Source organism: Lasiodiplodia theobromae (assembly GCF_012971845.1).
Source record: "Lasiodiplodia theobromae strain AM2As chromosome Unknown scaffold_11, whole genome shotgun sequence".
Lineage (NCBI taxonomy): Eukaryota > Fungi > Ascomycota > Dothideomycetes > Botryosphaeriales > Botryosphaeriaceae > Lasiodiplodia > Lasiodiplodia theobromae.
The window spans coordinates 285,313-305,182 of record NW_023336311.1 but is presented as its reverse complement, the minus strand read 5'-3'; the positions used below and the strand labels follow the sequence as shown (position 1 = coordinate 305,182).

Here is a 19,870-nt window from a genome sequence, read left to right as displayed (position 1 = left end):
CCGTTTTACATTTTACGAGCCCTTGGGCGGGCGGCTGGTGTTGCTGCTATGCAGATCCGCGGGCTGGGTTCTAGACTGAAGTGGGAACTGCAATCAGCCAGTCGTTTGCGCTTCGCCAGCGGGAGCTAATCTGTCTGCCCCGACGCGGCCCTGGCACCGGCGAGCCGAACTTCACAGCCCCCGACTCGCGCCCGAGACCCTGAACGCGGGGCGCGTGAACAGCGCGATGGCATTGGGCGCCGCGCGCAGGTAACGTGAGGCGGTCCTGCGCAGCCCGCCTCGCGCCAAGGTGGCAGAGAGCCGTCGGCGTGGGATGGCGTGCACGACAGGACTTGTCCGCGCCCAACAATTTGTGGGGAAGGCAGCGGCCTCCGCTTTGCGCAAGCTACGCGCCCACGCCCCCAGACGCGGAGGGCAACTCCGCCGACTATGGCTTGTCACGTGTGCTGCATTCGCCGCTCAACACCTCCGCACTTCGCTCACGCGAGTCGCGCCCGTCCCGAATTCTGTCTTTGCCGTTCTCCTTTTTCCTCCCGCGCGGCCTCGTGCTGCACTTCTTAAACCCAGCGTCGCCCGCAAGTCAGATCTGCTGCCCTGCATCAACCTAATCCAACACCCCGGCTCCGGCTCCGCATCGACCAGCATCCTGCCTGTTCGCCGACCGCCCAAACGCCGCCCCAACAGCAACACTGTCTGCAGATTACACAGCATTCCACCTTGTCTCGGCATTCAGTCTCGTCGCCAATTGACGTCCAGCCAAGCCGACGTTTTGCGCATTCTTTCCTCCTATTAAATCCGCCCGACGGCACTGATCCCCGTTGAGCGCCTGCAAGCGTGCGGCTCAAGTCGCACACAATCCCTCAGACCAACCACGTCGAAGCTTCGCACACAGTGCCTTCCGCAATGGCCCCCATTGGAGGCGTAGTCACACAAAGTCTCACTCAGACGAGCGAGCTCAGCGGCGGCAGCAAACTTAATCCGCACCACCACCACGACGCCGCCCAGATCGCGCGCATCTGGATGAGCATGCCCGCCAGATCTGATCAACAGCAAGCTCCGCTTGTCGCTGCCGCCAGGGACGAATCCGCCGAGCAGAGGCAGGGTCTCGCCGCCGGAGGACCGGTCAGTCCAGCGGGCGCCGGACCCACACGTGCCAGGGATCGCCGGCCTGCCGCCGCTGATCAAACACAGCCTTCTGCGCAGACCAGCATCACCTGCTCAGCCAACACAGCAGCAGCAGCACCCGCTGGCATTGCCCGCGCCGATCCCAATGACCACAAATTGTACGACCAGCTGCAGAGCCCGCTCTTCGGCAAACTTCCGGCCGAGCTGCGCTTGCTCGTGTGGGAGCACGCCCTGACGCCGACCGCCGCCATCGACCGCCCCACCGTCGCCGTGTCGCTGCTCGAGAGCTGCCGTCGCGCCTACGACGAGACCAAGCTGATGGTGTTCGAGCGCAACCAGGTGCGCGCCCACCTGCTCAAGTCGCCGCCGCCGCCGCCCAGCAACAGCAAGACCACCGCCACCGACCAGCACTGGACCCGCTTCCTCTCGCCCGCGCAGCAGGCCGCCACGCACCTGAACCTGTACGTGCAGCCCGGCGCATCCAGCTCGTGGGGCTGGAACCTCGTCCGGTGGACGAAGATGGCAGGCGACTTCGCACCCCACACGCTGCAACTGACGCTCTGGTTCACGTCATCGGGCGGCTGGTGGGCGCACCACATGTCCGACATCTTCAAGAACATCAGCAGCCTCCGCCGGCCCATCCGCGCCTTCGTGCTCGAGTTCCGCACCGAGCGCGACCGCTTCGCCGAGTTCGACAAGCGCGTCCAGGAGCTGCGCGACCGCCGCATCGTTCTGAGCGATGAGAGGAAGACGGCGCTCGTCTGGGATGGAGAGCAGCCGAAGTACTTTGAGGGCAGTCGCGTCATGATGGATAGCGCGTTCGGCCGTCCGACGTGGTTGCCCGAGGATGAGCAGCCCAGGTGGGTGAGCTGCCTGGATCCGGAGAAGGAGGGCGAGCGCGAGATGCTTGCTACGGTCATCAGGTGGGAGGCTGAGTCGTCAGCTTGAATGCGGACGACGCGCTTTTCTTTTCTTTTTCCTTGATCATATTTGGGAGAGGGCGTTGACTTTGGCATGGACCCTGCGCCACTGCGGCGTCGTTTTTGCGATAAACGAAACCCGGGGGGCGATAATGCGGGGAAGGAAGCTTGGCGGCCGCTTAATCTTTTTACGAGAGCGAACGGCGTTTTTGAACTGATTGATGAACAGGGAATTACACGGCAGGTCATGTGAGTAATGAAAAAGATCCGACCATCACAGAGTACGGACGCGGTAAGGCAAAGCATGGGGGTGGACAAGAAGAAAGAATTGACTTTGTCGGATTGATTGGAGAGCCTTATCTGACCTTTGCTACATTTGAGGCAAAGGCGGGTATGCAAGTTCATTTTGAGCTATCGACGCTCTACTGCATCGAGGCGGTTTATTGCGCCATCGGCTTCTGGATCGTTAGACTAGTTAGCATCTTGATACCCCAATCAAATACAGAAGACCTGCCTATGAAGCTGCTCTCTCACGAATGTCCTTAATGCCACTCCCGCATCTCATCGGAGTATTACCGAGTTGGCAGTGGCGGATTAGCACCTGGGACTCCCTCGCTCTTGTATCGAGCCGGATCAAGCTACTCCTTATGTGGCATGGCGGCAGATCTCATCCATATCGCGACATCCAGTTTCCAGCATCACGCCGGGCCGAATTTCAATCCAGCTCGTCCATATCCCCTATCTCCATCGGCTCCGTCAACGTGTTCTCGAACCAGCCGGCCTGGCTGAACGGCAGCACCCGAGCAACCACTTTGCCTCTTATCAGCGCCAGCGGCACGGGTCCATGGAGTCTCGAGTCGCGCGAGACGGGCAAATTGTCGCCCGTCACCCAGCAGTGGCCTTCGGGAACCTGTGATGGCGCAAGACGCGCGTCAGCCGCTGCCCGTCTCTGTCCCTCTTCCGCTCTCCATCCCTCCACCCCCAACGCCAGCAATCCTCCCCCTCCCCACGACAGAGAAAAGCCAAACCCACCTGTATCATCATCCCCTCACTCCCCTCCGCATGCGGCGTATCTCTCAACACAAAATCCCCCGGCATACCAATCACCCTCTTGATAACGCCCGACCCCAGCTTGAACGGGTTCTCGTAGTTGACGACGTCGCCGACGACGATGTTCTTGCCGCGTCGGTAGTGCTTGCTGATCAGCACGCAGTCGCCCAGCACCTGTATCGTCGGCACCATCGACGCGCCCCACGTCGGCTTGACCGTCCACCCGAAGCTGAAGAAGGCGTGCAGCATCGCGCCGCACGCCAGCGTGTGGAACACGACTTGGCCCGCCGTGAGCGGCAGGCTGCCGAAGCGGATGCGGGGGAGGCGGGGGAGTGGCATGTTCTTTTCTTCGTTTTTTTGGGCTGGGGTGGTTGGCCGGCGTTAGAGGATGGCTGGATGGATGGCTGCTCCCTGGCGCTTGTCGCTACCCGCTGCTGTGGCCCGCTGCCGCTGCCGCGCGGGAATGGTGGGATGGAATTGGCGGAGAGAGAGAGGATCGGAATGGTTGGTGTTGCGGCGGTGGTGGTGGTGTACGATGACGCGCTTGCTGCATAGGTGCATAAAGTTGCCGGTCGGCCCGGGCCAATCCCGGGTGATTTTTATTCTCGACTACATCAACATTAATCGTCGATAGTCCAGTTCAGCTTTGAACAGCCATCATAGCGAGGCTGCCTGAGCCGTTCATCATTAGCGCCGGCAGAATACGAGAGTGTGCCATCGAGGTGGGATTTCTCCTTCTCGAATATCTGCGCTGGCTGAGTGAAAGAGCAGACCTACAACACACTCGGAGACGTGCCGCACATGCGAGGGGGAGATGAAACGACCGATTGCTTCTTAATGAATTGCTAGGGTGATGGAAGGCGGGAATGTGAGTGGTGAATGCAACAGCCATTGTGGCGCTCCTTAAAATAATACCGCTACTTGTGTCCGATCCGGCAGAGAACCTTCCGAATACGATAAACGAGTAAATACGCCAAGAGCGGGTCGTCACGTCTACAAGCGCACCGCCCGCGACCTATCGGGTGGGAACGTTTATACTCTATGCTAATTCGACGCGGATTCGGTTTGTAAATGCTATTTTAGGAATCCTCGAATCCACAACTGAGCACTGTACGAAATTCAAGTATATAGAAACGATTGGTTCTCACTTTCATCTCACTTTTGCAAGGCTTGTTTTGATTGCCCTCTGGTTTTTGCATCCTCATTTCGCTCGTTCAGTGCACTCGCCTTCGTTCGCTTCCAATGGATCCCTCTACTAACTATACAAGTTGGGGGTCCGCTCCACTTTCCGAGAACACTCAAAAAGCCGAATACAAGCTCTGGGACTACAATCCATCTATCCCAGCTGCCACCGTCGCCGCTGGCGTCTGCGGATTCCTAACACTCATTCATGCCATCCGCTTGACACGAAATCGCACCTGGTTTTGCATACCCCTTATCATCGGCGGAGTGGTGCGTGACTGCCGCTTGATCCACCGTGCCACCGCAACAACAGCTGATCCCTACGTCTAGTTCGAAACAGCCGGCTACGCGGCTCGAGCCGGCGCCCACGACAATACCAAGGCCCTGCCACCGTACATCGCCCAATCGCTCCTCATCCTCCTCGCACCCATCTTCTTCGCCGCCTCCATCTACTCCATCCTCGGACGCATCATACACCGCGTCGACGGCGATGAGATATCCATCGTACATCCGTCCATCATGACGCGCTTCTTCGTCTGGGGCGACGTGCTTTGCTTCTTGGTGCAGGCGGGTGGCAGCGGCATGCTTGCGCAGGCGAAGAAGCAGAGTGATATGAAGATGGGCAATACCGTGATTCTTGTTGGTCTGGGTCTGCAGATATACATCTTCTGCTTTTTCGTGAAGATTGGGGTGAGCTTTCATAGGGATTTGCAGAAAACACCTACTACTGCTGCAATGGATGGGGAGTTCCCTTGGGAGAGATATATGGTCTTGCTATACGTCGCGTGTGCGTGTGTTGGAATTAGGAATACGTATCGCGTGGTCGAGTATGCGATGGGGAAGGTAAGTTCGTACTTCGTCACTGCTCAGCTCATCTGATGTTAACTTGATTCTGGCAGAGCGGATTCCTCATGACGCATGAGTGGCCTCTTTACGTGGGCGATTTTGCCCTCATGGCTATCACACTTATTGTTTGCTTATCATGGTACGATTTGAATAGTATACGAAGACATGGTGACGTAGAAATGGAACACTTGGAAAGAAAGTAGTTATAATCAGATAGATGTTAAATTTCCAAGTTTTTGATACTCTATTTTTTTTTTTACAATACGTAGTTGAAGCTATTAAATGCATCATGGTTAATTCGGCATTCAAGTCGAGACAATCTTTTCACATCTATGACATAGGCTTATCAGACAAAGCTCAAAAAAAAAAAAAAAAAGAACGGGTGAAGGCCACGTCCAACTCGTACATGGCACAACAAAAGCCAGACTACCATACAGCAACAGACTTCTAGATCAGCGTCAGGCAACACAGATAAGACGGGTAGTCGCTCGTATATCTTCATGCAACGCAAGCAAAGCGTAAACACGCGTCGATGCGCAAGTGGGCGCAGCACCAGAGCCAATCCATTCTAGAGAGAGCATGAACACTGAAACTGCAAAGACCGAAAAAAGTCTTATTTGTGCCCAAGCTTTTCAAGAAGAGGCGGGATCGTTGGCGTATTCGCGAGGTGACGCACGGGATAAGCAGCTCCCATTGGTCGAGAAAACGAAGACACGGTCACGGACCGACTGACCACTGAACTCAGCCTCACAAGCCAAAAGTGGAAACAGAAAGGACGCTTTATATATCAATCGCAGTGAATCTTTTCAATTCTCCAAGAAAACACAAAGGAAGTTACAGACACCTTCACGAGAACGACCCACGCCCATCATGGAGTACAAATTGTACCATTACAACCCCTCTCTGGCTGCGGCAGTCATCTTTGTTATTCTTTTCGTTTGCAGCACCGGGTTGCATGCCTTCCAGCTCTTCAGAAAAAAGACTTTCTATTTCACACCTTTCATCATTGGCGGCATCTGTAAGTGGTGGCATCATCACATTTTGTATCACTCATTGCTGACGTTGAAATCACCAGTCGAAACCGTTGGCTATGCCGGACGTGCTATTTCAGCCCACCAGTCACCCGACTGGACTCTTATTCCATACGTCATGCAAAGCTTGCTGCTTCTCCTGGGACCCACATTGTACGCTGCATCGGTATACATGGTTCTCGGAAGGATCATCCGCTTGACGAAGGGCGAATCACACTCGATCATCAAACCTCAACGGTTGACTAAATTGTTCGTCCTCGGGGACGTTGTCTCTTTCTTGGCACAATCTGGAGGTACGTAGATACCCTGAGAGCGGGCCTGCGATCTCTGCTAATGATCGATACAGGCGGAGGCATGATGGCGAACGCCAAGACTGCAGCGGACCAGGAAAAGGGCCAGCACATCATCACAGTGGGTCTGGTGATCCAGATCGTGTTCTTCGGCTTCTTCATCATCGTCGCGGGGCTTTTCCACCGCCGCATCTCGATGTATCCCACGTCGCGCTCGAAGGACCCGCTCATTCCCTGGGAGAGACTGCAGTACGTGTTATATGGCGGGAGTTGCATGATTATGGTCCGCTCCATCTATCGGTTGATTGAGTACGTCCAGGGGGACGACGGAGTTCTGATGAAGACTGAAGTCTACCTCTACGTCTTCGACGCCGCACTCATGTTCATTACGTCGCTCTTGTTCAACATCTTTCACCCCGGCCAAGTCATCACTCAGGAAGCGTTGGAGAAGGAGGATTCATATATGCTCGGCACTGTATCACCGTAGTTTGGTGGGATCATATTGGAGCTTGAAATTTGGACTCAGTTCAAGACATCGGAGTATCTACAGCACTGCTGCTAGAGCCATTAGATTTAGATTTCAAGTTCAGTGGGCACAATATCGATCATCAGTCAAGCTGATATGTAGAGGAACTGGTTCTGTGCATATTCGTGTCTAAGGTGGTAGCTGTGGGAGGCAACAGGATGGGAAAGAGGAAGTGTAGACAGAACTGAAGTCATGAGGCGATCCAATATGTTAAAGCACGTCAACAGCTACGATTGTCTCAATTTAGTCTGGACCAGTGATTCCACATGATTGATGAGAGTGATGCTTACGTAACCGGCCTCGATTAACGGCCGGCGCTGTTTTGGGCCCGCTGATACCGACACATCCCTTTTTTTCCCTGTGTCACCGGCTTGTCTCTTCCTACGACTGCCGTTGGGTGGATCGGAGCCTAAAAATAGCGATCTGCATCCTGCCGCACCACGATACTAGTGCTCACAGCCACAATCATTACGTTGTTCCTTGGGGCGGAGGCATTCCAGGCAGTCTTCACGCTTTCTCTGCTTTATCATTCGCTCCTCTTTGCCAAGTGGTAATCACCGCTGACCATCACTCGCCATCCACAATGCCACCAGGAAGATCAAGCCTTGGGGGCCGTAACTTGCCCCGGAAAAGCCATCGGAAATCCCGACTGGGATGCAAAAACTGTAAGCAACGTAGGATTAAGGTACGTTTCATGACTCGAGCTCTCGACTCTCGCTTTCACATTTATTTTGCCTTTCTCAGAAACTGACAAATGCGCAGTGCGACGAACAGAAGCCGTCCTGCACGAATTGCATCAAGCACTCAATACCATGTGACTACAACACCAACAACGCAGGACCTGCCGCCGCTCCCCGACTCCTCGCCTCGCGCCCCATCACCCCGGCAGCAACCGGCACTTCAACACCGCCAACCCCCTTCCCAGGCAGCCCCAGCAACAACAACCTCAACATCCCCCTCTACACGACCACAGAGCTCGAGCTTCTGCACAACTACTACATCTCCACAGCACCGAGCCTTTCATCTAACCCGGCCCTCTCGCACTTCTGGCGCGCCGATGTCCCGAAACTATCTTTCAGTTGGCCATGTCTCCTAAATGGCCTCTTCTCTATTTCCGCTCTGCACCTCGCTCGTTTCCGACCCGAAAGCCGCGACACATACCTCGCCCAAGCCGACGTCTACTGGGACCGAGCCCTGCGCAGCGCGACGCCATTGCTCGAGGCGATCAACGACGCCAACTACCACGCCGTCTACGTCTTTTCCATCTTGGCGGCCTTCTACCTGCTCGGAAAAGGCCCGCGGGCGGACGACGACGACTTCCTCGCGTTCGACGGCCAGCTGAGCGCGGCGGGAACACTGCTGCACATCCGCAGCACGCGCGTCATCATCGAGTCGGCGGACAGCGAGGCCGCGCTGCGCAACGGACCGGTGGCGGTGCTGTTCGACGTCGGCATGCGTCACATAGCCCGGTGGTTGCTGCCGGACCGCGAGAACGAGCATGCCCTCGTGCAGGAGTTAAGGTTTATTCATGCGTATCTGGAGCCGGAAGACGAGTCTGATGTCTACGTGAACGAGATCGATAACCTGTCGCGGTCGTTTCATGCTGTGGCGGCGGAGCGCGCGAGCAGCGGTGGTGGTGGTGGGGGAGTATCGACGCAGGTCGTCTTCGTGTGGCTGTATAAGCTGTCGGACGAGTTCCTCGACTGCTTGCGCCAGCGCGAGCCGATGGCGCTGACCATTTTCGCGTATTTTGTGGTCTTGCTGAAGGAGCTGGAGGGCGCGTGGTACCTGCAGGGCTGGGTGGAGCATTTGATTGCCGGGATATATCACGCGCTCGGCCCCGGGACGCGGACGTGGGTGCGGACGCCGATTGAGAGGGTGGGGTGGATTCCGCCAGTTTGATGGTGGGTTTGCTTTCGGGCGGTGGAGGAGGAGGGGGGTTGGTGGGTGGCGTTTTGTACGCCGAGATAGTATTACGACATTATACGCAAACAACAGTTCCGTCTCCTACATTTTCCGCTCTCTCCCTCCCTCGCCTCGCCCGATCAGTCCATCGAGAACCGCCGCACGAGACGCAGCTCGCTCTGCGAGAACTCTAGCTCAGATCCAGGCTCCCTCCCGTGCGCGAGTAGCAGAGGTTTCAACCCGCGCCCGAAATTCCATCGGCACCGCACCGCCGCAGCGAGGGTCGCGATGGCGCAGAACAGCGCCGCGGCCGCGAACAAGACTATCGCGTCGTCCGCGGCGCTCTGCCCGCTCTTACCGATGATCGCCGCCATCCTGCTCAGCAGGTACAGAGCTTCTGCTACGTAGAGAATCTGGATGGAGAGTCAGCCCGGCGGCGCTGTTGGGATTAATGGAAGGCCACTCACTATCACAGCAGCGGTGCCGGCCGCCGCCTCGCGCTTGATGCAGTACACGGCTAGCAGCGGCTTGCACACGGCGACGGGGACGAGGAGCATGGTGATGGCGAACTCCGGTTGCGTAGGGCGGAGCTCAACGAAGGCGTAGATGAAGAGGAAGCTGGCGGTGGCGCAGACGCAGAGCTTGGCCGAGACGAGGTAGAGCTGGGTGCGGGGGTTAGTGGAGGGAAGAGATGTGGCAGGGAGGTGGGGATTTACTTGGTACTGCAGATGGCGCCGCCGCACGTCCAGATCGGCGCTGATGTGCTTGTAGATGGCCCATGCGAATTCTTGGTGCAGGTAGAAGGTGACGAAAGGCAGAGCGGCGCTGCACGCGCCGATGCTGACCAGCGTGGCTAGCAGGATCGGCTTCGTCGATTGCCAGATATGGTCGGCGGACTCGGCGGGAAGTTGGAGAGAGGCAGTGAGGACTGTTTCGTGGATCTGCATGTACTGGAGGAATGCGACGAGGAAGATGCAGCTGTTGCAAACGCAGACGGTGAACAGCTGGATGTTGTTCTTGGACCGCAACCCGTCGATCGCGAAGGCGATTTGGCCGAAGCAGTCAAAGGCGACGAGCCCGACCGTCACGGGGATCGGACTTCCCGACTGGGCGTCTGAGATGATCGGCTCGATCCGCTTTCGGTAGTCGTTCAGAAGGAGACTGATTATGTCAGACAGGAAGGAGACTTGATTCTTGAGGGCAGCTTACCCTTGCAGAGAAGTTACAGCCATGGCCTGAAGCACTACTACTGATAGGAATGCCCATTCCCATTTCGTGCGTGGTCTGTACATTGCTGAAGGTTGTAGTTGCAGTTGCAGTGGCTGTGAGAGCTGAAAACCACGTTGGTGCTTTGCAGCACCTGCCACGGTGGGCCTGTCTTCAAGGGGACATCTTGCTTCTCATTTCCCTTTAGTCGATATGCGAAGCCGTTAGAGCTGGTCGTATCGGCCATAATGTTGATGCTCAGACGTATTCGGTTCTATCCCCTCTTTGATTGGTCGAGAATGCGAGGGTCCGCGCTAATGCGCCGCTGTGGGTATGTCAGTGCTTTTGTGCTTTTTTAGGACCGAACTACTTTGCACCGTGCTGAGATTTGAATATTCCGTAGGGTCTCATGTGAGGGAAACTGGGACGCGACTGTGCTGATGGTGTGAAGCTGTCGAAGGAGCGATCAAAACCAAGACGAAACATGTTACCATAATAGTATTCAAGCTTCTGGAAACCAATGAAAATAGGAGACAAGCATTTCAGATGCGCGAGTCTCGATCTACAGGGTTCAAGATCTGGATTTGCTCTATGCAGATAGTGAGTTATCCATTTTATGAGATCTGAGTCTCTTCATGGGGACGAAGTAGAGTTACCCGCTAGTTACGGTGTACGACAAGGTACTTCCATGCTGCATAAAAGTTCCCGGCGGGCGTCGGGCCGGGTCAAGCCCGGGTAATTTTTGACTTGTGAGTTTCAGAGCGCATGACGATCATTCCACCACTTTTTCGTCTGCGTCGTTTCGAGGAGCGAGCATACCTCCTTACGTTGCTTTGAATTCCTTTCCGATCGTTCCCTCGCTCCGAGAAGCGATTCCGGTCCTTGTTAGATTTCGCTGAGCTTTCCAGTACCGCGAGACCGGTCGTGATTTTTTTGCCACCCGGCAAACCTGCCTCACTGTGAGATTATCTGTTGAACGGATGCGTTGTACTCTGGTCCTGGGGTTGACTAACCATTTCGGCCTAGAATTCCATCCCACCGTTTGACTAATTCCGTTCAGTCCAGAATTCCCACCCCGCATGATGGCGCCGGGGAACGACCAACTGATAGCCGAGTCTGTACGAGGTAGACGTCTCTCTCCTCACGTGTTTACCATGTACTTTGTACATTTCTTTATCTGTGCCCATCCACTAATCCGAAAACAGGCTTAATCACATCGTACCATGAACTCAACCCCAACTGCGTCGACGAGCTCGAGGAAGAGCCGAGTCCGCTCGAGTTCATGCGCTACGTCGCCACGAACCGGCCGTTCGTCATCAGAGGCGGCGCGTCGTCGTGGCCGTCGCACCGCAAATGGAATGCCGCCTACCTGAAAGAGGTCATGGCGGGCCAGCACGTCAACGTCGCCATCACCAACCGCGGCAACGCCGACGCCATCGTCGAGAGCGAGGAGCAAGACGGTAGCTTGGTCTTCGTCGAGCCGTATGAGCGCGAAGAGCTCTTCTCCGACGTCATCGACAAGGTGCAGGCGCAAGAGCTGGGCAACGCCGCTGGTGAAGAGCCGAAGGTCATTAGATACGCGCAGACACGTTAGTCTTTCTCCCTTTCTTCCCCCCTCTCTGCCCTTCTCCCAAAGTCCCCCGTCTTCCTCGAACTTCGTGCAGCTGAGCCGCAACACAGAAAACGACAACCTCCGCAACGAATACTCCAGCCTCTTCGCCGACGTCCCGCGCGACATCCCCTTCGCCCGCATCGCACTACAACCAGATGCCGCCGCGGGCCCGGACGCCGTCAACTTCTGGCTCGGCTCGTCCCGCAGCACAACGTCGCTGCACAAGGACAACTACGAGAACGTCTACGTGCAGGTGCTCGGCCGCAAGCACTTTACTTTGCTGCCGCCCGTCGAAGCGGCCTGCGTCAACGAGCGCGCGGTGCCGGCGGGGAGGTATGTTCCGAGAGCGAGGAGCGGGGTGGAGCGGGAGGGTGAAGAGGAAAGGGAGGTAGAGTTGCATGATTTGAGGGTCGAGATGGCGCGGCCGGAGCGGATGGTCAATTGGGCGCTGTGGGATCCGGATTTGCCGGCTGTGCGGCCGACGGCGTTTTCGGGGCTGTCGAGGCCGGTGAGGGTGACGCTGGAGCCCGGGGATATGCTGTATTTGCCGGCGATGTGGTGGGTGATGATGATCTTGCTCGTTTGGGTGGTGTGTGGTCGATGCTGATGTTGGGCAGGTACCATAAAGTAGCGCAGAGCTGCTCTGAGGAGGGGATATGCGTTGCGGTGAACTACTGGTAAGGCGGAGCTCGGGAAAAAGCTTTGGGAGACTTGTGCTGACGGACTTCAGGTACGACATGGACTTCAGTGGGCCGTTTTGGTCCTTCTTCTCCTTTGCTCGGAGCGTTGGCGGAGTCGCAAACGGTTACCCTCTGACAGAACGAGGCGGGGAAGAGGAGGAGGATGAGTGTCAGTAATGCAAAAAAAGAATGGGCAAAACTGAACCCCGCTACATGCGGGTTAAGCTCAGAAAGACTCCTTGGGACCGTCTTTTTTGTCTTCCCTGGCCCGTGTTCGAACCTTCGACCTCTTTATGACCCACAGAGGACGGGCGGAAACTTGGGCAGCCTTACTGTAAACCTTCGGGCTCTCATTTAACCAAGCACCACCTCTTCGAGCGTGACTAGCATACCCGAATGGTTGACTGAGTGGCTTATATACCAAACCCCTCGCATCTACGGGGCATACTGGCCGGGCTAACGACAGCTGCGATAGTGGCAGGGAAGCGACGACATGGCCATGGTTATATCTTGGGAGCATCCCATGTTACCCGACGATATGCAGCGCGATTCAGGCGGGGCATCAGGTCCGTGCGCCAACGAATCGAAGGAGCGTCGATGTCATGACCGCATCGACTTTTCCACCAAAACAACAGCATCGCCAATTGCTGCCACCCACATCTACTCTCCGACGCGGTCTGTCGCCGACATACTGAAGGGCGTTGTCTCACTGCCGAGCTAGCGTCAGCGGCCCGACGAGCCCCCGACGAACCGCAACGACGACCCGAGAAAAATTTCCACCTCTCACTTCCGCCGCACCAACGGAACGCCAGCACTACATAACCACGGCTACCTACGCCCACACATCTCCCACACACGCGCCCATCGATCACGCACACACACCCACACATACACACACAAACCACAACCATGGCATCAACAACCCCCGCGCCCTCCGACGCGCCCACCACCACCCTCCCCGCTCCCACCGCCTCAGGCGAGCGCGAAGGCTACGCGAAGCTCACGCACCGGCTGTCCATCTGGCTGCTGGTGGCGTGCCCGGCGATCGCGCTGCTGCCGCCGCGCAAGCTGGACCTGTACACGATGGGGCTGGGCGGCATGACGCTGGTGGCGGCCGAGCACCTGGTGCGCGAGCGGACGGGCCGCACCATCTTACAACGCGTGGGCAACGGCTTCGACGGCGCGGTGCAGCCCGCCGACCACATGCCGACGGAGCGGGCGCGCGCGGTGCAGGAGGCGATGCGGAAGCGGGCGAGGGAGGAGAGGGAGGCGTTGCTGCGGCAGCAAGGCGAGGGACAGGCGGAGAGGACGGAGGCAAAGGAGGAAGAGGGTGGGGTGCTGCAAAAAGTGTGGATGGGCGGCGAGACGGAGGGGTGGCGCGAGAGGAGATTGAAGGAGGAGCGCGAGGCGATTGAGGAGGGCCGCGGGTACGGGGACCTCATCATGGACCAGATCTGGGAGGTGTGGAATTGGGGCAGGGGCGGCGGTGGCAATGGCTCGGACGGCAGCAAGAATTAGGACTCGTCGGCCTTCATTACGGCTGGGTGCTGGTCGCGAGGGCACGGGCCTATAACATGGTGGTTGGTGGTGGCGGTCTGTCTGGAGAATGAGGAGGACGGAAGCGAACGAGCCGTCGTCCCGCAGAGGCGAAGGTGGCCAGAGATTTCGGAGCACCACCGGCATGCGGCGGACTCGAGTAGATATTAATTGCGCGTCAGAGGTTGCGCTCAGGTTGGCTGCTGCGGATGGAGTGCGACCGGGCTGGGACCGTGCGCTAGTGGTGGTCCCCGCTGTCTCCTATCACCGCCCCTATCCCGCTGCCAGGCACGACTTAAGGCGCCGGCCAAACAAGGGCCTCCCACCCAACGGCGCCGTTCATTCGTGCACGCGATGACGGAATCGGCGGCGGCAAAAAACAGACGCTCAGTCGGTATGCACCCCACCAGCACGCCTCCCCAGCCCGCATTCTGCATACCCATGGCTCTCTCCGGCTCGGATCGCGGCCGAGCGCACAGCGCCCCACGCGTTTCCGGCACCAGGCAAACGTCCGTTTCGCTAGCAACGCCATCATATATTACGCTTCCCGCAAAGGACCAGATCCCTGACTCCTCCAGTGCTTGAAAAGACGATGGCTCCGCCGGCCCAATCCGCGCGCCCGACGTCCTGGTTCGGAGGCTCCTCGCTGCTTTCGCCGCTGTCCGCCGCCGCTCCTGCGCCGACACAAAGCTGTAACGCAAGCAGCAACAGATCCTCATCTCCGCAGCACCTCGAGCCCCCCCAATCCGGCATGAACCGCCTCTCGCTTGACTCGGCGCTCATGCGCAAGAATCCCTTCGCCCGCGCCAACGCCAGCAACCTCTCCATCTCCACCGAAAACCAGGACGACATCGAACCCGGCCTGAAGAGCGCGCCCCCGGTCCCCGAGCGCCACAGCGCGACCTTTCCCCTCGCCGACCGCCTGCTGTCCTCCTTCATGTCGTCCAAGGAGGATCCCGACACCCCAGCCGTCGCCGGCGTCGGCTGCGAGGTGTCGGACGACGAGATGCAGGCGCTGCTGGAGCACGTGCGCCGGTCCGAGAACGAGCGCGCCCGCGCCGAGCATGAGCTGCAGCGCCGCGAGAAAGAGCTGGCGCGCGTCAAGAACGAGCTGCGCAAGGCCGAGCGCGAGATCGAGGACCTGAAAGCCCAGCTGCGCCGCCACGAGCAGCACCGCGGCGCCCTCGACGGCACCCTCAAGCCCGACGACCTGGGCGTGCTGCCGCCCGCCGGCGGTGGCATCAGCCGCCACGACAGCCTGGATCCGAACCACCGCCACCGCCGCGCCAACAGCAGCAACGGCAGCAACACGTCGACCCCGACCGTGCCCGAGCACGCCGGCGAGAGCCCGTACTACATTTCGGGCGGTGATGGCTATGGCGCTTCCTCCAGCACCATGGACCTCAGCCCTACCAGCGCCGCCGCCTACACCTTCAACACCACACCCTCCGTCCGCCCGCTCTCCTGCATCGCCGCCCCCCTGTCCACGCGCTTCGGCAACGGCTCCAGCCCCCGCCTGCAAACCCAGCCCTCCATGACGTCCATCAGCGAGACGCACCCCGGTTACGTCAACGAATACGGCGACGAGGCGGCCGTCGAGGACCACCAATCGTACCACAGCAGGCCATCACTCCACCAACAGCGCTCCACCCCGCGCTCCTCCCTCCAGCTCAACCGCCCACAACAACAACAATACGAGACTCCGCGCCGCCCGTCCGTCCAACACGAGACCACCACCACCACCACCCCCCGCCGCCCGTCCGTCCAGCTCCAACACGAGACCTCCTCGCAGCCACGCACCTCCCTCCAGCTCCAGCTCGAGCAACCGTACCAGCCCCAGCCCTACTACGAATACCAGTACCCGGACCCCGACCGCACCGCCTCGTACGCCTCGCCCGACAGCCGCAAGAACTCCGCCGTCGCCGTTACCTCCATCGAGTACCAGCAGTCGCCGATGATGAACCCCGAGATCGCCGCCGCCGCCGCGGCGCTCGAGGGCTATGGTCCGCCGCCCGCTGCGTTCGCTGAGGAGCCGGAACCGGCGTCGCCTGCGGGCAAGGGTCATCACAGCGGCCGCCGCTTCTTGCGGTCGAGGCATGGGAAGGAGAAGGGATCGGGCGCTGGAGCAGAGCGTCCGAAGAGCTCGTATGCCGGCGCGGGCATCAAGGAGAAGAAGTCGGCTGGGCGCTTGAGGGAGAAGTTTTCGCGTATGTCGCTGTTCGGCGGGAAGAGGGATGATGGCGCGCCGAGTTCGCCGGTGCCGGCTGTGCCGGCGTTGGAGGCGTAGAGCTTTTTGTAATATAAGAAGAAGGGGGAGAAAGAGAAAAGTGCGGAGTTTAAGCGCACATGTACACTATTTAAGATACCACTAGCGGAGGAGGAGAAGAAGAAGAAGTGTAAGTCAACTAACTGATGGGAAATGAGGGGGGGATCCCGGGGGGAGTAGTTGGCGTTTTTCCTTGATCTTGTTGTTTTTTGCGTGTTGACTGGAGCAGGGAGGTGTTTCTGGGAGTTCTTGTTTCGCGGGGAAAACATTTGTCGAGGCGCGCGATCGATCTTTCGGGGATAGGCACCGGCACCATGGGAGGTCCTCGTCTGTCTTGTCTTGTCCTTTTTTTTTTTTTACGAAATGCTGAAACTTACTACTACTGTACTATATTGTTCCCTCTTTCGCGCTCTTCAGCTATCTCGTTCCTTCTCTTGTCGTTCCTTGGGCTTGTACAGCACTCACCTTTTTCTTGGATCATGACAACCAACCGCTCATATACACACACTCATAGACTTACTTATTGCTGGGCTGCAAGGCTCGGTTTTTCTACTCTCCTGTCCTATTTACTCACTGAACTCGTTGACGAACGACAGCTGGATGATCTGTTGGGTTTCGCTGGGGTTTGGCGTTTCCTTGTCTCTCTATTTTTTTTCTTGTATTTACATAGCTAGTAATTCTAATTTATCTACTTCAAAACTCAATCAATTTAAGCCTGAAAGCTACTTATAGTGCGAAGAATAATAGAGTCTCGGAACAGATACTCACCACGGCCCCCAGGGTGGAGAATTTTTATGGTATTTGTGAGGGATAATTCGACTTATGCGGGGAGTTAAAGCTATCGCCCGGACGTGAGTATATAATTGTTAACTCAACATTCACATCCGAACGACAGCTTCAGCCACCCATATGTGTTCTTTTCATTGAGAAAAAAAAGAAAAAACTGAGGTATACTTGCGTCATGTTCCAGGGCTCTGCTATTCTTCGCGCTGGCCATTGGCCGCAGCACCCTTCTGTACAAGGGACCCTGGGCTCACTCTGGTAATTTGATAGGTCAGAACCTCAGCCCTCCTTGTAAAACAAACCCGTACTATCCATTGGCGCAAGAGGGTGCTGTGTAACGTAAGATCGACTCCGCCTCGTGTTCCCCCACTTCAGCACTCAGCCTCATGCACTTTCAATAATTCTCCTTCTTCGTCAAGGCTCTCTCAATCACTGCATACTCCTTGAAGCGATGCTGACTCTGAAAGAACAGAAACTCCGGTGATTCAGGACCTCGCATAGACTTTCAAGTCCCGAGAACGCCCATCATTGGCCTGCACCTTGTCAGTCCAGCCTGTCACCTCTTCGCCACCCCGAATGCCAACCCATCTATCGGGGCATGGTATCGCAATCGGATATCACATACAGACTGGGGGGAATACCAGATCACTATGGAAATGATGAGGTCTCTCAGCTGGTCGCTCAGTTGCTCGGGCTGGATGTTGGTGCGATCTGGGTGCGCTCACTTGCAAGCCACCCATTTCGAGAGAGGGAGAAGGTCGCAACACTGAATCTGCGGGAACGAGCATGGGAACTTGAGAATGGAACGAATGAATGGACATTTCACTACACCAACCCTAATTCAGGAGAGGCTCTGGACATTGTGCTCGACACAAATTTCATTGGAATCACTCCGTTGCATGGGACGCCAGACGAGAGGTGCGATGCTTGGTATGCTCATCTGCACCACGGTAAAGACCCTGTAACATTTGCTAACCATGGCAAAGTTGTATTGCTCTTTCCGGCCTCAACGCACACGCTTTCGGGTCATTCAAAGCCAGGTCCGACAGTTTCATGTGGCTCCGCGACGCGTTGCCAATGGATCTGCCAGGCAGCAGGATGTATATCTACGGCTATGATACCAGCATGGTCGACAGCCTTTCCAGACAAACTATTTTGGATCTTGGTCTATATTTCGCCGAGAATCTCAAAGCCCTCGTAGGCGGATCGAGTAGTGCGCCTCCTAAATCTCTTCTTCTTATCGGGCACAGCCTTGGAGGTCTGGTACTTGAACAGGTGAGCAAATAGTACTGGTGTCAAAAGTCGAAAACAAGCTAAATATGGACTGAAGGCATTGGTCAACCTCGTGAAAAATGAACGTGAAAATATGGAGATAATCCGAGCACTCAAAGGGATTCTCTTGTTTGGCGTTCCGCATTTGGGAATGTTGAATAGCCCATTGTTACCCATGGTACAGGGTCAGCCGAACGAAGGTCTCATCTCTTGTTTGAGGATGGACTCAGATTTTCTTGAACTTCAGCAGGAGGACTTTGCTACAGCCCGCTCAAAGATGCGTAATGCTCAGGTAATCGCCTTCTACGAAACAGTTGATACGCCCACTGTAGAAAGGGTATGTGCGGCTCATCTGACTCTGGAGTTTCGGCTCTAACAAGACAATGCAGGACCGAGAGTCACAAAAATGGATGATGACCGGCTCTCCAGCTCTTTTGGTCTCAAAGTCGTCTGCAACGATGGGGTGCGATGCTACCATACCGATCAACAGAAACCATTCCGAAATCGTGAAGTTCCCGAGACAGCACAACGAGTATTTCGTGGTCGTCAACCGACTCAGGGAGTTGAGGAAACTGTACCAACAAAATAGAGCCCCACACTATTCTGATTTCTCTCCTGACGAGGGAAAGGCGCTGCGCTCGCTAGGGTTCTTGGAACAACACTGGCGTCGGGATGAAATCAATCCAGCCAATGACACGTGTGGATGGCTTCTCACGAATCGGCCATTCAATGCATGGTTTAACCCTGGAGACCAAACGAAAAATATCCTCTGGATTGCCGGGAAACCAGGGACGGGCAAGTCTACCATGATGAAATACGTCCACAACGTCATAGGAGAACAATGGCACCTTGATTACGCCCTCTTTTCTTACTTTTTTCACGGCCGCGGCACCGCCTTACAGAGGACGAAACTGGGCTTCTTGCGCTCTATTCTCCATCAGCTTTTGCGCCGTTTCCGAGATTCTCTCCAAATATTCATGTGTGAGTACGAAGAAAAACGTACGCAAGAATACGAAGAAACCATTCAGTGGAATGAAGTAGAGCTGGAAAGAATTCTCATGAAGGTCATTCGCGAGCTTTACCTTCATGAGGAGGTAAAAATATGTTTTCTCATTGATGCATTGGATGAGAGTGGAGAAAGACCTGCACATGACATCGTAAGTCTTCTTGGGAGGATTGTTACGAATTGCACGAAAATCAAGATCATTTTTTCGTCTCGTTGGTATCCAATTCTTCAGAGTACTCCCAACTGCATAGCCATGGAGAAGGAGAACCAAACCGACATCCAAACTGTGGTCAACACACTCTTGGTGGAGGAGTTTGAAAACTATGAAGAGATTAATGTTCTCAAGAAATCAATCATCCGAAAAGCCCATGGAATGTTTCAGTGGGCACTACTGGTCACACGATCTGTTGTCGACAAGCACAGAAAGCTGGGAAGATCTGTTTCCGCTCTTCAAGAAATTATCAAGGAACTACCATCAGATCTTCACAAGTTATACGCGTCTCTTCTGCAAGATTTCGAAGAGGAGGAAAAGCACTTAACTATCAAGCTGCTTCGTTGGATTCTTTTTTCTATCAGGCCTCTCACCCCTGAAGAACTACAACACGCACTTGTCGCAGATGAAAAACATATGCCG

General features: G+C 56.3%; 10 protein-coding genes across 10 annotated transcripts; 8 read left to right on the top strand and 2 right to left on the bottom strand.

Moving 5' to 3' along the window:
* Nucleotides 1–903: 903 nt before the first annotated feature.
* LTHEOB_4216 (uncharacterized protein) lies at nt 904–2,073 on the top strand (the record flags this gene model as incomplete). Its single annotated transcript, XM_035513226.1, has 1 exon — nt 904–2,073. One exon carries the CDS (start codon nt 904–906, stop codon nt 2,071–2,073), a length of 1,170 nt encoding a protein of 389 aa, XP_035374920.1.
* A 687-nt stretch (nt 2,074–2,760) lies between these two features.
* Nucleotides 2,761–3,434, bottom strand: LTHEOB_4215 (Mitochondrial inner membrane protease; the record flags this gene model as incomplete). Its single annotated transcript, XM_035513225.1, has 2 exons — nt 2,761–2,955; nt 3,078–3,434. The coding sequence occupies 2 exons, from the start codon at nt 3,432–3,434 to the stop codon at nt 2,761–2,763; spliced, it is 552 nt and encodes a 183-aa protein (XP_035374919.1).
* A 903-nt stretch (nt 3,435–4,337) lies between these two features.
* Nucleotides 4,338–5,156, top strand: LTHEOB_4214 (uncharacterized protein; the record flags this gene model as incomplete). The annotated part of the gene is made up of 2 exons (XM_035513224.1): nt 4,338–4,547; nt 4,608–5,156. 2 exons carry the CDS (start codon nt 4,338–4,340, stop codon nt 5,154–5,156), a joined length of 759 nt encoding a protein of 252 aa, XP_035374918.1.
* An 837-nt stretch (nt 5,157–5,993) lies between these two features.
* Nucleotides 5,994–6,931, top strand: LTHEOB_4213 (uncharacterized protein; the record flags this gene model as incomplete). Its single annotated transcript, XM_035513223.1, has 3 exons — nt 5,994–6,141; nt 6,199–6,447; nt 6,501–6,931. The coding sequence occupies 3 exons, from the start codon at nt 5,994–5,996 to the stop codon at nt 6,929–6,931; spliced, it is 828 nt and encodes a 275-aa protein (XP_035374917.1).
* A 622-nt stretch (nt 6,932–7,553) lies between these two features.
* Nucleotides 7,554–8,872, top strand: LTHEOB_4212 (C6 zinc finger domain-containing protein; the record flags this gene model as incomplete). The annotated part of the gene is made up of 2 exons (XM_035513222.1): nt 7,554–7,655; nt 7,733–8,872. The coding sequence occupies 2 exons, from the start codon at nt 7,554–7,556 to the stop codon at nt 8,870–8,872; spliced, it is 1,242 nt and encodes a 413-aa protein (XP_035374916.1).
* A 143-nt stretch (nt 8,873–9,015) lies between these two features.
* LTHEOB_4211 (uncharacterized protein) lies at nt 9,016–10,167 on the bottom strand (the record flags this gene model as incomplete). The annotated part of the gene is made up of 4 exons (XM_035513221.1): nt 9,016–9,288; nt 9,343–9,537; nt 9,592–10,036; nt 10,085–10,167. 4 exons carry the CDS (start codon nt 10,165–10,167, stop codon nt 9,016–9,018), a joined length of 996 nt encoding a protein of 331 aa, XP_035374915.1.
* Nucleotides 10,168–11,160: 993 nt separating this feature from the next.
* LTHEOB_4210 (Phospholipase) lies at nt 11,161–12,550 on the top strand (the record flags this gene model as incomplete). Its single annotated transcript, XM_035513220.1, has 5 exons — nt 11,161–11,206; nt 11,287–11,670; nt 11,762–12,251; nt 12,311–12,370; nt 12,424–12,550. 5 exons carry the CDS (start codon nt 11,161–11,163, stop codon nt 12,548–12,550), a joined length of 1,107 nt encoding a protein of 368 aa, XP_035374914.1.
* A 732-nt stretch (nt 12,551–13,282) lies between these two features.
* On the top strand, nt 13,283–13,891 carry LTHEOB_4209 (uncharacterized protein; the record flags this gene model as incomplete). Its single annotated transcript, XM_035513218.1, has 1 exon — nt 13,283–13,891. The coding sequence occupies one exon, from the start codon at nt 13,283–13,285 to the stop codon at nt 13,889–13,891; it is 609 nt and encodes a 202-aa protein (XP_035374913.1).
* A 610-nt stretch (nt 13,892–14,501) lies between these two features.
* On the top strand, nt 14,502–16,196 carry LTHEOB_4208 (the record flags this gene model as incomplete). Its single annotated transcript, XM_035513217.1, has 1 exon — nt 14,502–16,196. One exon carries the CDS (start codon nt 14,502–14,504, stop codon nt 16,194–16,196), a length of 1,695 nt encoding a protein of 564 aa, XP_035374912.1.
* Nucleotides 16,197–17,556: 1,360 nt separating this feature from the next.
* On the top strand, nt 17,557–18,875 carry LTHEOB_4207 (Protein serac1; the record flags this gene model as incomplete). Its single annotated transcript, XM_035513216.1, has 5 exons — nt 17,557–17,888; nt 17,945–18,233; nt 18,415–18,567; nt 18,620–18,804; nt 18,860–18,875. The coding sequence occupies 5 exons, from the start codon at nt 17,557–17,559 to the stop codon at nt 18,873–18,875; spliced, it is 975 nt and encodes a 324-aa protein (XP_035374911.1).
* Nucleotides 18,876–19,870: the final 995 nt, after the last annotated feature.